This window comes from Rhamphochromis sp. 'chilingali' (assembly GCF_963969265.1).
Source record: "Rhamphochromis sp. 'chilingali' genome assembly, chromosome: 14".
Taxonomy (NCBI): Eukaryota; Metazoa; Chordata; class Actinopteri; order Cichliformes; family Cichlidae; genus Rhamphochromis; species Rhamphochromis sp. 'chilingali'.
Window position 1 is genome coordinate 6,641,848 of NC_137941.1, and position 19,911 is coordinate 6,661,758.

The 19,911-nt window shown below is 40.8% G+C and overlaps 1 protein-coding gene across 2 annotated transcripts; it reads right to left on the reverse strand.

Moving 5' to 3' along the window:
* Nucleotides 1-2,062: 2,062 nt before the first annotated feature.
* lss (lanosterol synthase (2,3-oxidosqualene-lanosterol cyclase)) lies at nucleotides 2,063-19,694 on the reverse strand. Of its 2 annotated transcripts, none has more exons than XM_080902328.1 (25): nucleotides 19,569-19,694; nucleotides 18,950-19,118; nucleotides 18,651-18,789; nucleotides 17,446-17,554; nucleotides 16,944-17,065; nucleotides 16,760-16,856; nucleotides 16,430-16,565; nucleotides 14,569-14,677; nucleotides 13,608-13,726; nucleotides 12,131-12,228; nucleotides 11,957-11,984; nucleotides 11,529-11,585; nucleotides 10,302-10,373; nucleotides 9,709-9,759; nucleotides 9,414-9,563; nucleotides 8,849-8,945; nucleotides 8,369-8,474; nucleotides 7,942-8,007; nucleotides 6,599-6,679; nucleotides 6,288-6,458; nucleotides 6,080-6,158; nucleotides 3,326-5,818; nucleotides 3,147-3,206; nucleotides 2,829-3,056; nucleotides 2,063-2,440 (listed from the first exon to the last, which is right to left on the reverse strand). In XM_080902328.1, the coding sequence occupies exons 1-22, from the start codon at nucleotides 19,580-19,582 to the stop codon at nucleotides 5,681-5,683; spliced, it is 2,208 nt and encodes a 735-aa protein (XP_080758454.1). In that variant the 5' UTR covers nucleotides 19,583-19,694; the 3' UTR covers nucleotides 2,063-2,440; nucleotides 2,829-3,056; nucleotides 3,147-3,206; nucleotides 3,326-5,680. The 2 variants fall into 2 exon arrangements, with proteins under 2 accessions (XP_080758454.1, XP_080758453.1); XM_080902327.1 differs by having other exon boundaries at nucleotides 3,295-5,818.
* Between the last annotated feature and the right edge of the window lie 217 nt (nucleotides 19,695-19,911).

The following is a 19,911-nucleotide window of genomic DNA, read 5'->3' on the forward strand; positions in this document are numbered from 1 at the left end:
CAAATGTCATGTTTATATTTAGTGCCTCCCTTTTTCATATCCATGTATTTACAGCTTGAGTCACTCAGACATTCCCAGCAGCAGCAAGGAACTCCTCCTCACATGAACCTTTGAAATCAATGTTTTTACACAAAGAACATGTTTTTTTTCAGTAAGATGTTTGCAACACACTCACCCAACACACCACAGAGGGGCTGAGCAGCTCCAGGAGGCATCCACCTCTCTTAGTTTTATATATGGTAAATCCACTGTGTCTGGGTTTCTCATGCTCAGCAGCTATAAAAACAGAAAAATGATGAAGGGATGAAGAAGAAGATGATGAGGGGCTGGGTGTTCAGTTCGGTTTGCACTCTAATTGCTTTTAATTGGAAAAGGCAGCAAGAAGCCTTAGATATTCTCAATTTTTCAGAATGATCCACGTTTATTCCAATTACGTTTATTTCAAAGTGCTATACATAAAATATGACAGGCATTAGGGTCAATGGCATGGCCTGCATTTGTATAGCGCTTTACTCAGTCCCTAAGGACCCCAAAGCGCTTTACACTACATTCAGTCATTCACCCATTCACACACACATTCACACACTGGCGATGGCAAGCTACATTGTAGCCACAGCTGCCCTGGGGCGCACTGACAGAGGCGAGGCTGCCGGACACTGGCGCCACCGGGCCCTCTGACCAAAAAAGAGCGACGTAAGAAACTATTCAAAATTATAGTCCAGTTTAAGAGCTGAGTATTTATGGAAGTTAGGAATAGGGAAGGAATTTTGTATAATTTAACTTTAGTCTCATTCTAACCACTGATGACTCTGTTGAATAAACTGGAAACCAGTCGTTAACCTGGAAAACCTTTTAAAACACAGGCCTACCTGTACAGCAGTAACTCCTGATCACAATTATTCTGTATTTTTACTAATGCTGATATATTTACTAACATTATCATTATTAGTTAAATCGTCATTAAGAGCAAAGATGATCAGGTTTAAATACAGTAACAACAGGAGGTTCACTGTCTGTGAGTGGTTTTTTACTGAACTTTAAGATGATGTCATGTCCACATACAGCCAGGTGAGGTAAGCCACAGCTGGGATGCAAAGTACAGCACTGAATATGTTTGGTCGTACTGTGTTAGAACATGGCGGCCTCTTGTGGTACACAAAAGCCATATTAAACGCAGAATACTTTAGGCCCGGAAGTAGGATTCGTCGTGTCATCACTGAACAACCGGATTCTAATCCTCTCAAACCTGGCACCTAGTCGATACTTTTAGGTTGTCTTATTAGAGTCATGAGTTACACACAAGTAAGCCCATAGTCTGAGGGTGAAGTGCTCTAATGGAATGATACAGTACTATGAGGTTTTTAAGATAAGATGGGTACTGAGTATTCAGGAGCCCCCGTCAGTATTCCTGCTACAGGCTTCTGTATCACCATCAATGATGGCTCTGCTCACCCGTTACCTGTTAATATGAGAGAATAGTTTAACTAAAAGGAAAGATTCACTGTGAATAAGACAAAAAGTTTATTTGAATGATTTTAAACAGGTCAAAATACCCTGCCTTTCGCCGTACCACAGCTGACAGCCTCCACCCGCTCCGCGACCCTCAAAAAGGATAAGCGGAAGCGAATGGATAAATAGACAATGTATACAAAAATATAAAAACATAAGAAAGCCACACCACAGTGTAATTACTATAAACTACTCATCAACTTCCTGTGTATTTTTTTCTCTATAACGGTGCAAAGTCCACACTGGTGACTGTGTAAACAGGTTTATGTCCATAAAACTAAAAAATAGCATGGACACATCGATACACACAGATTTCATAAAATACTTAACAAATAATTACCGTGTCACTACTAATAAATCATGGTCTTTGTGTTTGTGATGTGTTATTATTGCTATGTCCAGTGTTGTTGCATAGACTATATGTAAAACATAGAGATAGTTTCCTGGTGCGCTGATGTAAAACTGTCTCAAACCTGTATTCTTTTCATGGCCAAAAAAAGTTTGGCTCTGTAGAAGGACTTTGGCACAAAAAAATGACACAGACCAGAGAAGATTAATCAGTTTACATATTTATTATTTCAGAATTTTATTGGCACATTTTCAAAAATATACCTGCTTCTGACAAATGATCTCAGTAAACACTTTCCAGGTGTCTTTATGGTGACTTTAGTTCTAAAACATATAGTTATTTTTTTAAAATTATGTTCCAATTAAAAGCAAAAGTGACACTGAAGCAGGCTTTGCTTTAAGGCGCAGCTTTTTTAAATATGTGAATCAGCCTTCTGTTTTACACATTATTTATATTTAACTTATTTTTTCTTATATTTGTCAAACGATTTTTAAGTAAAGGATTAGATACTAATGTTTCCATGCAGGTCCCTCCAGAAATGTTCATCTAGTCAGAGTCACTGCTGCAGGAGCTGCTGAAGTCCTGGAGAAGAGACAGATGATACCTGGTGAATTCCTCACACTGATTCTAAATTCAGTTTTTTAACTCTTTTTGGCTCAGTGGTTAGGATGAGGGGTTTATTTTTCACCTTTGACCTCAAAATATCCTTAAAATTGGCTTAAAGTGTGCATTTGCTGTCCTGCTACCTGCTGAATAACCTTTTGAAAACATCTTATGAATAACAGTATTTCAGTGATCTTTTTCAGGATGTATTATACAAACATGTCACACTTCACTTGCACCTGAATACTGAATATTTCCTGTTTTGGATCAAATCTGCACATTAGTAATATTCAGTCTCACCCCGTAACCATCCTTCCCTTCTTGTGGCATCTGATGTGCTTGTGTGTGCGCTTATACTCATGCTCACATTTCTTTTTATTTCCACCACTGCCAACACCTTGTCCACCGCTGCCAACACCTTGTCCACCGCTACCAACACCTTCTCTGCCAAATCCACAATCGGCAAGGCTAATAGTGCAGCCAAACTCATGGCTGCTGTCACCACCTTTTCCGCCAAGGCCAGTACTGCAGCTAAAGTCACTGCCACCACCTTGTCCACCACAGCCTTTTCCTTGCCCCCTTGAAGATGGTCCTCCTATAATTTGAGGTAGATAGACTGACTTTTCTGGGGGTATATAGGAAATATTAAAAAAAAAAGACAAATGATGGGAGCTGTGATATTTACCTTTTCCCTTATCAGCCATTTCCAAACTTTAAACCTCACACACTGTAAGTTCAGTGAAACCTGTTTAGAAAATAAAACACAACACATTCATACTATATCTGAACATACACATTTACGATCATCAGCAGAGATTAAGTGTTGAACTTACTGCGTGCTGGCAATTTGATCCACTGACTCACCTGTCACCTGCCACTTTTTATATGTAAAGCCACACCTCAACCTGAAGTATGCTGAACGCCTATTTAAAGGTCAAATATAATGTTATAGTCTGCAACTGACCATGCACATACTGACAAAACCAGAATTACATGTTGATGTAAGAGCACACGGGTCAGAGTAACACACAAATGCACTTCGATTTGATGCTTAAGTACTTTGTGAGTGAACAGTGTGATTGACAGGGCTGTTTGTTCCTGCATTTTTCTCATGCAAAACAGGTGTGATTATATATGTTATATCATATCTGTACAGCCTTAGAAACAGGAACTTCAGAGAAAGTTTTTTTATAATTTATCTTTTATAATAGTTGTTTGTTTCGTTTGCAGGGCTACATACTCAAGTCAATACTGTTTTAAAGGTGTTGCATTCATAAGTTCAATCCTAACATTGGCAGTTGGAATTAAAGTGGTTATCACCTCACTAAGTTAATTTAGGTTTTTCCCATGTGTTGACATGATCATATGATTATGATCCCTATGCGTGTCACCATCTCCAGTCAGACACATTGTCAGATGACGATGATGAAATGGTAATTAAAAATGTAGAAAGACCATAAAAATATGACAGTGAAATGCTAAATATTCTCAGGTGAGTAAAGCAAACTATTCATCTCATTATTTGCACATTAAAATAAACATTTTAATTCCAGTTAATTATTTTACCACTGAGGTGATAAAATGGAGCCGGATGTTCTCTCAGCTGCAGACTTGGTGCTGTTTAAGGGTTTGACAGTAAACATTATGTTTAAACTTCAGAATTCAAGCATGCAAATTAGAGGTTGGAGGTTGGCACAGATTGGATGTCCAGTTTCAGGATTGTATATAAATGCTAAAATGATTCAAATTTTAGCGAAAAATCTTATATTTTATGCCCATCAGAGAAACACACACTTGACGCTCCTAATCTCCTCGCAGAGGTCTGAAGCATCTTTCAGAAACAGTAATGCTATTTTAGGAGAATTGATTCAGGAGCCTGGTAAGAAGTGAACCACCTCTGTACATAAAGCCCGGGGTTACCCTGACGTTTCCTGGATAAGCTGAATTCCTGTTACCTGGTTTGGGCTTCAGGTTAGTTTCCAGATTAGAGATCAGCAGGTATGAAATCACCACCTACTCAGATCATCAGAAAATACATCAGTACAGGTGTTAAATACCTCTAATGGAACACAGAGCATACACCAAGAAGCGTGCACAGATCCTGAGGCAGAAACTTGATATATAAAGTTGATAACCATCATCAGAGTGGGTTTTTATCTTTGGCTTTTTTCAGCTGATTAATTATTACACAAAAATTATTTTTGAATTCACCAACTTGGCTTTTAGAGGATTTTGCCCATTGTTATAAATACCTCCAAATATACTTGGTCCGTCCTTTCAGGTAACAAACAAAGGTTAACCTGAAACCTCGTTTGGCACTGATATTATATTTTTACAGAGTTGAAGAAGATGCAGTGAAACCTGCTTTCTTAGCATGTTGTCACGCCTCCGACTCTGAACAAATATCAAGATGGATCACACTGGATTAACCAGTTGTGAAGCTTTGTTATGTTTGTTTCCAAGTGCACTTTTTTTCCCCCAAAAGTGACACTCCCACTAAGCCACCAAGCCACAACACAAGGCTTTTTTTTTTTGTACACTTGACACACAGTTCTTCTAATAAATTAACTCTTTACCACACAAGCTGCTGGACTTCAGCCTAGAAAACATAATGGTAGGATTGGTATCAATAACCTCGGCTATGTGCTGCAGTAGGGGATGCAGGCATTGTTGCAGAAAACAGTTGACTGTGAGCGTAAATAAATGTTAAAACATCATGAGATGTGATGGTGGCAGTGCTTTGTGTTACTGAGTTTTGCTGGGATCATGAAACCCTCCTGACTGCATAGAACCTGTTAATGAAAAATCTCTGTGAGTCTTTCCTCTACTGTTTCTTCCTCATCACCCTCGTCTGCCAATATGTTTTGTGTACTTCAGGAAGAGATGACAAAGCCAAACTCTGTATTTCTTTTTTAATTATTAAGATCAAATAAAGAGTAAACTACAAGTAAAAGGGGATGTAAGGCGACATCGACAGGAGTCTGTTTTGTGTACATGAATGTTTAAGATCAGACTGAGAAATGATTTTAAGGAGGAGCTCTGGCTGTGTGGACAGGAAGTAATTCAAAGAATGAAACGTGTTCGCAGCTGAAACACATCAATGGTGCATGTTCATTGAGTCATTTCAGGTGTGACTTAAAAACAGAGATTATGTGTTCCAGTAAATGTTGTTTTTCTATTTTTTGTTGGAGACATTGATGTTTTTGGCATGCAGTCTGTTCAGAGCTTGACCTTCCCGGCCAGCCCACTGGTGGGATAAAGTCGTGAGAAGCGGCCGAGGGTCCAGATCGGGAAGACGTTTCTGTATGAGGTGTAGCTGATGGCACAGCTTTTATTGAACACACCTGCAATATTCTCCTGAAAAGGAAGAAGAAAAACAACACATTAACAATCCTGTTGTATTTCACATGGTCATCAATGCAGGGATTAAAGGGACACATGTCCAGTTTTGGAAATATCTGCTGTAGTAACGTCGTCATATAGATGGCACTCGCTGTGTTGGGCCAATAGCACTAAAACAATGCTTTTGAAAAACTAAGCAGCTAAGTCTCTTTACAGAGTGAAGACATTTGTGTTTGATTTTTAGGGTGCGCTGTCCCTTTAAAGGCAGAGAGTCACCTGTGGCCAGTCTCCGTTGGGCAACTGCTTGTCAATCAGCATCTGTACTCCCCTCTCAATGGACTTCCTGTCAGGATGCCTGGTTATGCAGACACACAACATGCATTACATAAACTAAACAACCCGATTAACACAAGGCTCACATCACATCTTTATTCTGACTCTTTCTGATTGGTCAGTAGCCCAAAGGTGAGTTGCTCTTTGTTACCTGACAGCCATCAGCCCTAACAGAGCCCAGCAGGTGTTGTGTATCTGAGCGGAGCCACTCTGGATGTAGCGACGCTGCTCACATGACTCAAAGTCCTCCCCCCACCCTCCCTCTGGCATCTGCCGGTCCAGCAGGAACTGACAGGCTTTCTGCACCTCTTCGCACACATGTCTGCTCACAAAGAATGTGATACAAAAAGAAATATGTAGGCTAGAGGTCACAGAAGGTCATTGCTGTTCAGCAAGTTTTGGAGAACAATGGGCGGTTTAAACGTAGGAGAATGTGTATAAAAGTCAGTGATTACATCTTACCCATTCTCGTACACGTGACCCATGCAAGCAAAAGCTTCCAGGCCAAACCACATCCCATACGTGAAGCAGACTCCCCAGGAACTAAGCAATGAGACAGGAATGTAAAAGTCATCTTCACAGTATAGTTGGGGCTTTCCTTGCACACCTTTATATCATTTTACTTCCTGCCTTTGTCTGTTTTAACTTCATGTTCTACTCATCGGTTTCACCTGTTGTTCACAAGCATTAGCTGCACCGTTCTGTCACCTGATCAGCTTTGAAAGTTGGTGTAATAGTTTTTCTTTCACATTTCAATAAGGATTAGCCTGCTGCATTTTTTACAAATGCACTTTAATGCACTTGCACCTGCATGCTACTGATTCATGTTAGTTGTTCATCATCTTGTCTTAGGAATATTAGGAAAGTCTGTGGCATCCGTCTGTCCAGGAGAATAAAGAGTTACATTAGTAACATTTTAGGCCCCTTTTCTATGGAACCAGCTTCCATTTTGGATTCGGGAGACATGCACCATCTCTACTTCTAAGATTAGGCTTAAAGGTTTCCTTTTTTGCTAAATCATATAGTTAGGGCTGGATCAGGTGACCCTGAATCCTCCGTTGGTTATGCTGCAATAGGTGTAGGCTGCTGGGGGATTCCCATGATGCAATGAATGTTTCTTCTTCAGTTGCCTTACTCAATATGTGTTAGTAGACCTCTCTACATTGAATCATACTTGCTATTAATCTCTGGCTCTTTTCCACAGCATGTCTTTTATCCTGTCTTCCTTCTCTCACCTCAACTGGTCACTGTAGATGCACGCCCCTCCTTAAGCCTGGTTCTGCCAGAGGTTTCTTCCTGTTAAAAGGGAGTTCTTCCTTCCTACTGTCGCCAAAGTGCTTTCTCATAGGGGCTCATACGATTGTAGGGTTTTTCTCTGTATGTATTATTGCAGGGTCTACCTTACAATATAAAGCACCTTGAGGTGTTGTTGTGATTTGGCGCTGTTTAAATAAAATTGTTGTCTTTCAGTGTACTTGGTCATTACTTGATGTGTTTTTAATTTTTTCTGTAACAATAGCACTGAAACTTTTTCTCTTCCAAAGTGTAATTTCTCAGTTCAATGCACGGTTACACCGAATAAATAAATCTCAGGTGATCTAATTCCTTTGTGGTTTTGAAGAACCACATAAATGACTTGAGCTTAGCTGATTTTACTAAACCTGACAAACTTCATGTCTATGTTATTATTTCGTTTTTTTGTTTGTGTTTTTTACAAATTTGTCTCTAATGTTCTGGATTTGGGTGCTCTCATATATAAAATCTACCAAGGAGATCCAGTAATAAATCTCTAATTTTGGCCTCACCCTTCCCAAGATCCATCAGGTCTCTGAACTTTCCTGCAGTACTCCAGCCCCTCTCTCAGAGTCGACCTGAAGAAGACACAGCAAACTCAGAGGATCCTCCTGAACTTAAGCGACAACTGAGAAAACACATATGCTCAAGATATTTTCAGAAAAAGACAGTTTGGTTTTATACTCATTTTATTAGGTCAGCTTTAGTTTAAGCCCTGCTAATACTTTGGACAATTACAGAAGAATCTCACACTGTGGACACATTTGCTCCAATGGGTTTATGAGAGGGAGCAGAAAAGATGGCAGTAAGTGTAGCTAATGTCCAGCCTTTGCTGTCACCTACCCGTCTGTCGAGTCATGTACACAAGGGTTCAGGATTGCAGTGCATGTGTGAAAACAGTTTTAGGAGATAGCATACCTCTAAACAACGTGTTTATACCTTATCTCTTCGGCACGGTGATCAGGGTAGACCTTCTGGAAATGCCTCAGAGCCTGCATAACTGCTGAGGTGCACTCCACATATGTGTAATCAATCATGATGTCGCCTGTTTGTGTATGAACGTAAGAGATAAAAGAAAAAGACAGACAAGGCACAAAGTAACAGTGAAAAACAAACATTTCACAACATGTTCTGCATCCTCATTTTCAATGGAAAATAAGGCAGTCTTTGACTTTCTGCCCTTTGCTACTGGAAAGGTCATTGCCACATTTTCAGTACGCAATGGAAACAAAGGTTTCCACTCTCCAAATGTCATGTTTATATTTATTGCCTCCCTTTTTCATATCTACATATTTACAGTTTAAGGGACTCAGACATTCCCAGCAACTGCCGGGAACTCCTCCTCATATGACTCTTTGAAATCAAAGTTTCTTTTAGACAGAGACATTTTTTTCAGTAAGATGTTGGCAACACACTCACCGAAAACCTCAGAGGGGTTGAGCAGCTCCAGGAGTCTCCCTCCTCTCTTAGTTTCATATGTGGCAAATCCACCATCTGTGTTTTTCATGCTCAGCAGCTACAAAAACAGAAACATGGTGAAAAGATGAAGAAGAGGATGACGAGGGGCGGGGTCTTCAGTTCAGTTTGCACTCCAATTGCGTTTAAAATGAAATGGCAGCAAGATTTCACAGGAAGCCTTAGATATTCTCAATTTTTCTCAACACTCCACATTTATTTCAACAACGTTTATTTCAGTTAGTGCTGTACATAAAATACGATAGGCATTAGAGGTCAAATGTGCAACATAAGGTAATATTAGAGTGTTAAACCTAGAAAATCAATTAGAAATTACAGTCAAGTTTAAGAGCTGAGTATTTATTTGGTTCATTTAAAATACGAGCAGAAGCCTGCTGCAGCAGACCTGCAGATCTCTGGGATGTGTGGGGCATAAAACACAAACAGGATGTGGAGAGTATGAACTGTAAACAAAAAAAAAAAAAAAAAAAAAAGGCTTACTGACTAAGTCCTCCTTTTTTGTACTCACCACGTTGACGGCATCACACAGACGCTCAGAGGGGACGGGCTGCCTGATGGAGGGGCGGAGCTCCTGCAGCAGCATCAGTGACTTCAGGCCTTCTGCAGTGCAGTCGGCCACAATCCAACCACAGTCACGGGTACTGAAGGGGAAACCTCCCTGAAAGAAATGCAGTGCATGCTTTACTTATACACATAAGCTAAATTTAAGACGGTTTATGTTTCGTCAAAGCACATTCGAGTGATTTATTTAACAATGATAAATAAACTGGTTAAAAGCGACTGCAGGGTGATAATATCTGTACCTTATTCATCTGTCTGTAGTACTTCTGATATTGAGGAGGATTCTCCGGGATCTGTAAGAGCGAAAAACTGGTCAGCCATTTAAAATAAACATTTTTTAAAGTGTCAAAATAAAATGATGAAGTCTTGAAACTTGGGGCCATCTTAGAAGCTCATGCAGCATGTATTTGGCCCGTTATCTTAAAACATACAATTACATTTCAATGGTCATCAGGACACAGAAACTGCATGTTTAAATCACCAGTCAAATCGGATTAAAATCACTTAAGTATCTGCAAACGTTTCTCCAAATAAAGTTTTAAAAAAACATTTTTCACTAAAAGGTATTACTTCTATCATCATCATTGCTGTTAGGGAATTCACCCATAGATTATAATTCAGGATTCTTTGATTTCTGGAAGAAAAACTAAAATATACTACTAAAACAATGTGTACTACTTTCTGGTTTCCAACTTTAATGTTTAGGTGAATTATCCCAATCAGAAGCTAGTTTTTCAGATTATTCAGACACCACATAAATATGCAAAGAACACAAAAAAAATTTGTTTTCATTATCAAAGCCATTCGGTGGATAAAGTGCATCTCCTTGCTGTACCTGTGTGATAGTGAGAAACTGATGGGCGTCTCGAAGGCATTCAGCTAGTTTTGGGTCGTCCTGAGCTCCTGCCTGAAAAAAACAAAACAAAACTGCAACACACAAAAGTAGTTTTCCTGATGTGTTTTTATGTCAAACACAGCACTAAAACAGCTCGTCAAGGTCGTCTTGATCTCGGACTAAATTACACAGGTAACATTTCTGTTACCAGATAATATTTATTGACAAAGTTGATTGTGACGTCCCGTTTAGGACTATGTGTTGGCTCAGTGTTTGACTAGTTCGACTCTCATCAAATTTTACTCACTGATTTCATATGTGGAGTTTCTCAGGGCCCAATTCTGGGTACACAGCTGTGTCTGAGTACAATAACGTGCATTTTACCTAAATTTAGAAGCAAAAAGTTATCCAGGTCATCCAGGTTATATCTTTAAGACATTGCTGTCTGTTTTCTGTTTTCATGGATAGATAGAGCTGGGTGTCATCTGCATAGCAGTGAAAATGTATGCTGTGCCTTCTAATGATGCTGCCTAAGGGAAGCATGTATAATGTAAACAGAATTGGTCCTAGCACTGAACCCTGTGGAACTCCATAACTAACCTTAGTGTGTGAAGAGGACTCTCCATTTACATTAACAAATTGGAGTCTAGTAGTTAGATATGATAAAAACCACTGCAGTGCAGTACCTGTAATACCTACAGTATGTTCTAATCGCTATAATAGGATATTATGGTCAACAGTATCGAATGCTGCACTGAGGTCTAACAGGACAAGAACAGAGATGAGTCCACTGTCAGAGGCCATAAGAAGATCATTTGTAACCTTCACTAAAGCTGTTTCTGTGCTGTGATGAGCTCTGAAACCTGAGTGAAACTTCAAATAAGCCATTCCTCTGCAGATGATCTGTTAGCTGTTTGACAATTCAAGGATTTGAATTCCATATGAAATTAAGGTTGGAGATTGGCCTATAATTAGCGAAGACAGCTCAGTCAAGGGATGGATGATTAAGTAATGATTTAACTACTGCCAGCTTGAAGGCCTGTGGAACAGAGCTAATTATTAGAGATAGGCTGCTCATATTTAAGATTGAAGCATTAATTAATGGCAGAACTTCTTTAAGCAGTCTTGTCAAATACAGATGGAGGGCTGTTGGAGGGGTTTTACATATGAGCATGAATGTGCTTTGGTTGAAATTACTGTAAGCATTAGAGGTCATCTTTGTCTTACCTCGAGGTAAGCCTGCACAGCAAAGCAGGTGTCCCAGAGCTGAGATCCATTCGTCCCCTGTGTCAGAAAAGAGATTGGATTAATCCCAAAGCAAGAAACAAACAAGTAAACTAAAACAATGTGTTTAGAAGGCAATAAATTTATGTATTCAAGTAGATTTTGGGCTATTCTTTGGATTAATGCACCACCTGAACTTTAGCTGTCGGCAAAACTGATTCTATGGATTCTTCTTTCTACATCGGTGATGCACCATTCTCCTCTATATCTCACACTTAATGACATCTTTCTGCTGTGAGAATAATATGGATTTAATAAAGGCTCAGTAAAGAGTTTCTTCTTTCTTCTTTTGCAAGCTGGAGGTGCAGAGATCCTCAGAAACACACCTTCAAATGTTAAAGAGGTAAAACAAAGACAGAACAAATTCTCACCTGCATTTTCATTCCATCCAGTCCCAACCTGGTACACAGAGAACTTACAGTAAGTTTATCAGTTTTACACCTTTTGTAAATGATTTTTTTCTGTATGTTGCATAGTTGAAGTTGTTCTTGAAGCTGGAGTTTGGTTTGTTTTATTACTGAACTGTTCAAGATCGGCTGACTGACCAGAGGTAGTCCGGGATCCTGGACACGTGCTCCTGAAAGGCTGCAGAGGAGGGACCATCGACATACCAGCGAACCAGCATGTTGATAGTCTTGGAGATCTGAGGAGAACCATCAGCAGATATCTAACTGCACGTTGCTCTTTTTATTTTACACTGTTGGTTCAAAACATACTTAGAAAACAGGAAATACTTTGTATCAATAGGTAACTTCACATCTGAGCAGACAAGTATCACATGTGGAGTTCCCCAAGGTTCCATCTTGGGACCCCTTCTGTTTAACATTTACATGCTCCCACTGGCACAGATTATAAAGAACAACAAAATAAACTATCATAGCTATGCAGATGACATACAAATATATATCACAATGTTACCAGGAGACCAAGGCCCTGTACAGGCTCTTGGTAAATGCATTGAGGAAATTAATGACTGGTTGTGTAACAATTTTCTCCAGCTAAACAAAAACAAAACTTAAGTAATAGTCTTTGGCGCCAAAGAAAAACGATTACAGGTCACCAGAGAACTTCAATCTATACACCTAAAAATCAGAAACCAGGAGAGAAATTTGGGTGTAGTGATGGATGCAGACCTAAACTTAGAAAAACACATTAAGACAATAACAAAGTCAGCTTACTATTACCTCAAGAATATTTCAAGGATAAAAGATCTGATGTCTCAACAGGACCTGGAAAAACTAGTCCATGCATTCATCTTTAGTAGGCTTGATTACTGTAACAGCATCTTTACAGGTCTACCTAAAAAAATAAGTCAGACATCTACAGCTCATTCAGAACTGCTCGAGTCCTCACTAAGACCAAAAAAGTGGACCACATCAGTCCAGCTCTGAGGTCCTTACACTGGCTGCCTGTCCGTCAGAGGATAGACTTTAAAGTTCTGATGCTGGTCTATAAACCTCTGAATGGTTTAGGACCAAAATACATCAGTGTCCTCCTGACCCAGTATGAACCTTCCAGATCCCTCAGGTCATCTGGATCCGGTCTTTTATCAGTTCCCAGAGTCAGAAGAACCAGACACGGAGAAGCTGCATTCAGCTTTTATGCTCCTTATATCTGGGACAAACTCCCAGAAAGCCTCAGATCAGCTGAAACACTCAGTTTATTTAAATCCAGGTTGAAGACTCACCTGTTCTCCGCTGCATTTGAATAAAGCACCAAATCCACACTTTTAAGCTTAAATTTCCAAACTTACATTTTAACTACGGTACTGATTTTATCTACTGTTCTGATTTTATATACTGTTTTTTTGTTTGTTTGTTTTTTAACAATTTTAAATCATGCTTTTTATTTGTTTTTGTTTTTAATGTCTCTGTAAAGCACTTTGAATCACCTTGTTGTTGAATTGTGCTATATAAATAAACTTGCCTTGCCTAAATAAGATGATTTAAATAAATTTTGCACCTAGAAACTCAAACTCCACAAATCTGTGTTCTTTGCTTCGAGTATCTGTGTATTAGTTACCGGGCCAATGCTGATGCATTTCGTGTAGCGATCGTCGGCCTCGATGTGATCATACAGCTCTTTGACTGCTTTTCCTCTCAGCGTGGTACTGTGGTGGGCTTCGTATACATTTAACACCACTGCAGGCCAAAAGGAACAAAGTCACAGGGTTAGAGAAGAGAGTGGAGGGGAATACCCACTGAAAACACTTATTACCATCCTCACTGTGTAAAACACCCTCCAGACAAAACTTTTCTATTAAAGTAAATTGTTAAATGTTGTAATTTTTATTCTTACCATCTCTACATTGTTTTAAACTGTGTGATCAAAGACATTCCTTTGTCTCTGACCACTTCTCCAGCCAATTTGGTGCTGGGGGAGGCTGACGTGGGTTTTATTAGGCACATCTTATCTGAAAGATCTGTTTCTTGTGTTGTAAGCTTCCTGCTTTTATGATCGTTTTGGTGAGCAGGAGGACACACAAACGCACCCCCATGACACACACACACGTTCTTGCACATGCAAAGACATGCATACACGTGCACACACATACATATAGTGCCTTGTCTTTTAGAACCATTGGGGGGTTTTACGGTGGGAGGTGCTTGTGTTGTGATGTGTATTGTAACAGTTTGTCAATAAATAGCTGTGAGGAGAGCTGCTCTTTGAAGGACTTGGTTTGGAGACAGGTGAGGAGCGTTTAGCTCCACAGCCTGGTTCTGACCAAGCCGTCCCTCATTAGCGAGTAAAAGACCGGTTGAAGATGTTCTGTCTTGTTTTCGTTCTCCATGAGGAATAAGTCTCTAAATTAGCGGAGCCTGTGGAAACACAGACTCAGCAGTTTCTCTTTCCTTCATATCTGCTGCTGAAAGCTTTGCTGTTGTGCAAAACATCTGTTAGTCCATTTTTTCTTAGCAGTCATTACAACCCAACTGTTTTAAATGTGCAGCTCTGGAGGCAGGTATTCACAGGTCAGACTTACTGTAAGCGACTGTGAGGAGTGTGCTGTGAGGTGTGTACATGTCACATGCTGCCACGTTGTTCCTCTGCGCCGGCCAGTTTATAAAAGCATAGTCCTGCACGTAAAGCTCCTATAGCACAAAGAACAAGGCCCATGTTATTGATATACATACAGACTACAGAGGAAGAGAACAATTAAAGGCAAAACACAGGCACAGGAACACACTCTATTCACATAATTCTCCTAGACTCCAACCTCAGCCTAAAAAATAAGAACAAGGAAGAGACAGACAGACAGGTAGATATAAAAAAAAAAAAGGAAGAAAACAAACATAAAAAGCGAGAGCGAAACTAAAATAAGAAAAGGAAAGAAGGACTGAGAGGCAGGGCTCTAGAGTGCGACCAATTTGGTCGCAAATGCAACCAAATTTTTCAGTGATGCGACTAAAAATAAATAAATAAATAAATCTTTGGTCACACCAGTGCGACCAACTGTTTGGGTAACAAAAAAAAATCTCGTGTGGTCAACAACAGACACACGTTATGCCCCTATCGTGGACTAAACCAATCAGAGACAGTCAGGGGCGGGACCTCTCTGATCGGCCGTGGTCCAGTTGAAAGTGCAGGTGGAAGAGGGAGGTGAGTAGCTTGAATAAAGCGATATCGACTCATTAAATCCTGAATTGACTTTTAAATATAACTGTGTTTTGCCAGAAACGCCAAATTCTCAGATTAAAGCTCACAAAACTATTTCAACAACCACCAAACAGCAAATGAGAGCAGGTACACGGATTCCACACAAAGACGTAAACACGGAGCGGACCCGACGCATCAGAATCAGCTTTGTCTTTCTCGGCTTTCTCACCCGACGGCCCGTAGACGGACACGCCGTCGGAGCTCAGCGATTCTGATGCGTCTGGTCTGCTCTGTTTTTATGTCTTTTTGCGCTGATTCTGAGCTGCAGGTTTAGTCTCTCTCCAACCAAAATTCACCGAGCCAGCAGCAAAAGAAGCATCAAACTGCGCTTCACATTTGATAAACATCGTCATGAATTCCCTCTGAGTTTTGCTGGTTTGCTTCCACCACAATAAAAAAATCACACTTCCTGCACAGCTCGCTCTCTCTCTCTCTCTCTCTCTCTCTCTCTCTCTCTCTCTCTCTCTTTACTTCAAGAACAGTTTTCCGTCTCAAATCTCTGTTTTCTGCATTATTCATTCGCTTATTACCCAACAGTCTACCGTTGTTTACAGCACTGTCTTTTTCTTTTTTTCACTTAAAGGACCTCGGACAAGAAAGCCTAATTTCTGCTGTTCAATACTGAAGAAATTAAAACTTTTTAAAATTATGCAAAATTACAGAATATTGCAGAATATTTTTTAAGGTTATCTGCTATAAAAAGCCAGGCCAGAAAAATCTCCTTCATGTTTTTCTGTTTTATTCTCAGTTACTTTCACACAAAGGCATCTGCTGTGATGTTCACAATTCTGATGAAGTCTCATATGTATCAGTACTGATAAATGATCAGAATTATAATATTTCTGACTGTCTGAGGATTAATTGAATCAACCTAGAAAACCTTTTAAAACACAGGCCTACCTGTACAGCAGGTAACTCCACAGATGCTCACAGTCATTCTCTATTTTTACTAACGCTGATATATTTACTAATATTATCATTATTTTAATTATCATTAATGGCAAAGAGGATCAGGTTTAATTACAGTAACAGCAGGAATGTTTTTGTGCTAAACTTTAAGAGGATGTCATGTCCACATGACATCACCAGGTAAGCCACAGCTGGGATGCAAAGCACAACACTGAATACGTTTGGCCGTACTGTGTTGGAGCATGGCGCCCCCATGTGGAACACGGTGGACTCCACACCTGTCTGAGGCTGAGAACCAGGGGATCTTCGTCTGCGGCCAGTCTGACGGCATAACAGTAACTCATCGGGAGGTAGACCTGCCGACAGTGACACCACAGGGTGGAGGGGTGGGCCGGCATCCAGGTGGGGAAGAGCCTGGAAGAGACAGAAACACGTCAGGAATCCTGGAACATTTATATTTGAGGGAAAATGATCAGTCTGACTTCCATTCTACTTAGGGTCAGAGTCATGACCAACAACGCCGCAGAGGGTTAAACTCTTGTTTCATGTAACACACCTGTGAGAGGCCACAGAGCTGCACACGAGTCTGGAAATCATCTCCCACTCACCACATCTCAGGCAGGAGCGTGTTCATTCCCTCCCAGCTGTAGACGTTCAAAATGGCCAACCAGAATTTACCCCACGAGGGAATCCCAACTGCTCCACCTGTACCAGATAAACACAGAGCGCTATGGTACACTGCAGCTGAAAACATGACACCATGGAGAAAAACGCACACTGAACATGACAGACCTTTGCTGTGCAGGTTGTTCCTGGCACGAACCATGTCTGGATCATCGGGATCCACTCCCAGGATCCGAAGTGAGGTGTAACTCAGCGCTGTGCCAAAGACGGTGGACTTGTCTTCAACATGTCTGCAGAAGTGACACACACATGCTCACTGCTGCTGTGATCAGCGCTTGAGAAGTTGACTTTGGAAACGTGCTGTCCTGGGATCATTTTAGAGCAGTTTAGCAGCACTAAACTTGCCTCTCTGTTATATGTGCTGTTAAATGTGTTTGATGTCTTTCTACTTCTCCTGCCATCGTGTTTTGTGTTAGTCTTTGTGTCTCAGTGCTTCTTATTTGTTTGTTTGTCTCTGTATTTGGTTCTTATTTAAATCTGGTAAGAGTTTTGATGTAATAACAGGTTGGAATCCAAGTTATTACTGATATCGGTTCCACATGAGTGATAAGGTTGGTATGGTGATATGAACATTAAAAGAATATTAAAAAAAAAAACCCTGTTGACTTACAGACCCGTGCCTCCATCAGGGAGCTGGACTGAGCGCAGGTACCTCACCATCTCCTTCTTCCAAGCCTCAGGCAGAGAGATCTTAGCGACATGGCAGGTGATCAGGAGACCTGTGGAAGCACCCGAACAGAGACATGAAATCCCTCACACCCTGTTTTATTTATATAGCATCAATTCACAACAACAGCCACCTCAAGCAGTTTTATATTTTAAATTGAAGACCCTAATACAGAGAAAACACCAACAATCAAAACAAAGGACAAACTCCATTTGAACAGGTAACCTGCAGAACCAGTCTCAGGGAGGGACAGTTATCTGTGTGAACGAGGAGGGAGATGGACAAAAGACAAACTATGGCACAGAGAGCCAGCGTTAATAATTGCTAAAGATTCAGTGTTATAGTGGTGCATAAAGAGGTGAAGAAGAAACACTCAGTGCATATAGGAATCCCCCAGCAGCTTGGGACTATTGCAGCGTAACTAAGGATGGATTCAGGGTTAGCTGATCCAGCCTGAAGCATAAGCTTTATCATAAAGGAAAGTTTAAGCCTAATCTTAAATCTGAAAAGCAGAGTGGCTGTCTGTCTCCTGAATCCACAGAAGAGGGGCCTGAAAGCTGAAGGCTCTGCCTCCCATTCTACTCTTAACATCCCAGGAACCACAAGTGAGCCTGCAGTCTGAGAGCTATGAGGTTTTTAAGATAAGATGGGTCCTGACTGTTCAGGGCCTTGTATGTAAGGAGCAGGATTTTTAACTAAATTCTGAATATAAGAGGGAGTCAATGGAGAGAAACCAATACAAGTGATGCTCTCTCTTTCTAGTCCCTGTCAGTACTCCTGCTGATTCATTCTGCATCACCGTCACTGATGGTGCAAAGGTTAAAACTGTTGCCTCACACACACACACACACACACACACACACACACACACACACACACACACACACACACACACACACAAATAAATAAATGGTGGGTTCAAACCTTCCTGGGTTTCACAGTTAGTCTGCCATAAATACATTAATGTGTACTGAATTTGCACCTTTATTTTTCTACCATTACATTCACAACTGGAGGTTGAAGACAAGACTCTGTTCCCTGTAAAGGCAGTGCTTTACAGGGAACATCTCCAATGATGCAATGAGAAACTTCACTTTATTTTGCACGGTCACTACAGACATCAGGATAAGGAGGATGACTAGACTCACCTGGCAACAGGAAGAGAGGCCCTCCATAGTCTCCTGCCCAGTGACCGTCCTCGGCCTGCAATTGACTGTAGAAGTGCATGCCTTTCACTGCGGCGTCCACAGCAGTGTGGGCGGCTGGAGAGTCGGACACGAACTTACTCTGTGGAGAGAATCAGTGATCTTACTACCCACCGTGGTCATCCACAAAGTTTAAAGATACTCAAGTTTACTGTGTCGCTCTGAGAAATCCAGTTTCCAGTAAGAGCCAAACAGTCAACTCAAAAGCTGTAAAAGATGGGAAACAACTGAGAGGAGCCCACCGTGTCCAAGCCGAGTGAATGGGCCTCCAGCATGCTCTGCTCTCTGTCTGCGGTCTCCTGATCTTCCAGGTACCGCCACGTCTGCCGGCCCTCCACATTGGTCAGCCTCCAGCGGCTTAGGTCTGTGGCTGGCTCCGTCTTATACGGCCCCCCTCGCCTCCGCAGGTGCCTGGCAGAAAGAGTATTTGAAGAAGGAAACACTTCTGTAGATTGCCTTTTACAGATGTGACTGAAGTGCAGACTTCCAGCTTGATTTCAAGAGATTTAACAAAATATTGTTTCATTTTTATAAATTAGAGCAATTTTACATACAGACCCCATTTTCAAATGCTCAAAGGTTATTAAACACTTGACTGTCAACCTGTTTCATGAGCAGGTAAGACCTGGCTCCGACCTCTCGCATCCCATCCCCAAATTTTAGCTTTCTAAAAAGTCTTTATAATTCCTGAGCTCATTAACAAGTACATTTCACTAATGTTTTCTTAAACATTTCTTAGAGTTACGACAAAAACGTGCACTATGAATGATTTATTTATTATTATCGTCCTATTTATTCAGGTAAAATTCTCACTGAAATTAAAATCTCATAGTTGTTAAATGAAAGAAGCCAAAAACTCACGTTCCCTCAGTCATAGCTGCTGTCAGATCAGTCAAACCCTCCGCTAAAATACGTGAATGAATCTCATCTCAAGAGCTCCCGAAGCTCCGCCCCTTCCAGTGTTTCCACGGGAACTGTAGTCCTGAGAGGGCAGCGAGTGCAGCGAGTTTAGTACATCTTAGACTCCACTTCCCAGGAGGCCATGCGAGGCCCGTCCGAGGAGTTCTCCACATGGAGAGACATGAGCAGAGACTCGGCTTTCCAATCACAAACCGAGTGGGAGGGGAAATGGGCGGAGTTTACAGTGAGGTCGTGGAATCATAGAGCTGCTCAGATAAACATACACATGTGGCTCACAGCTGGA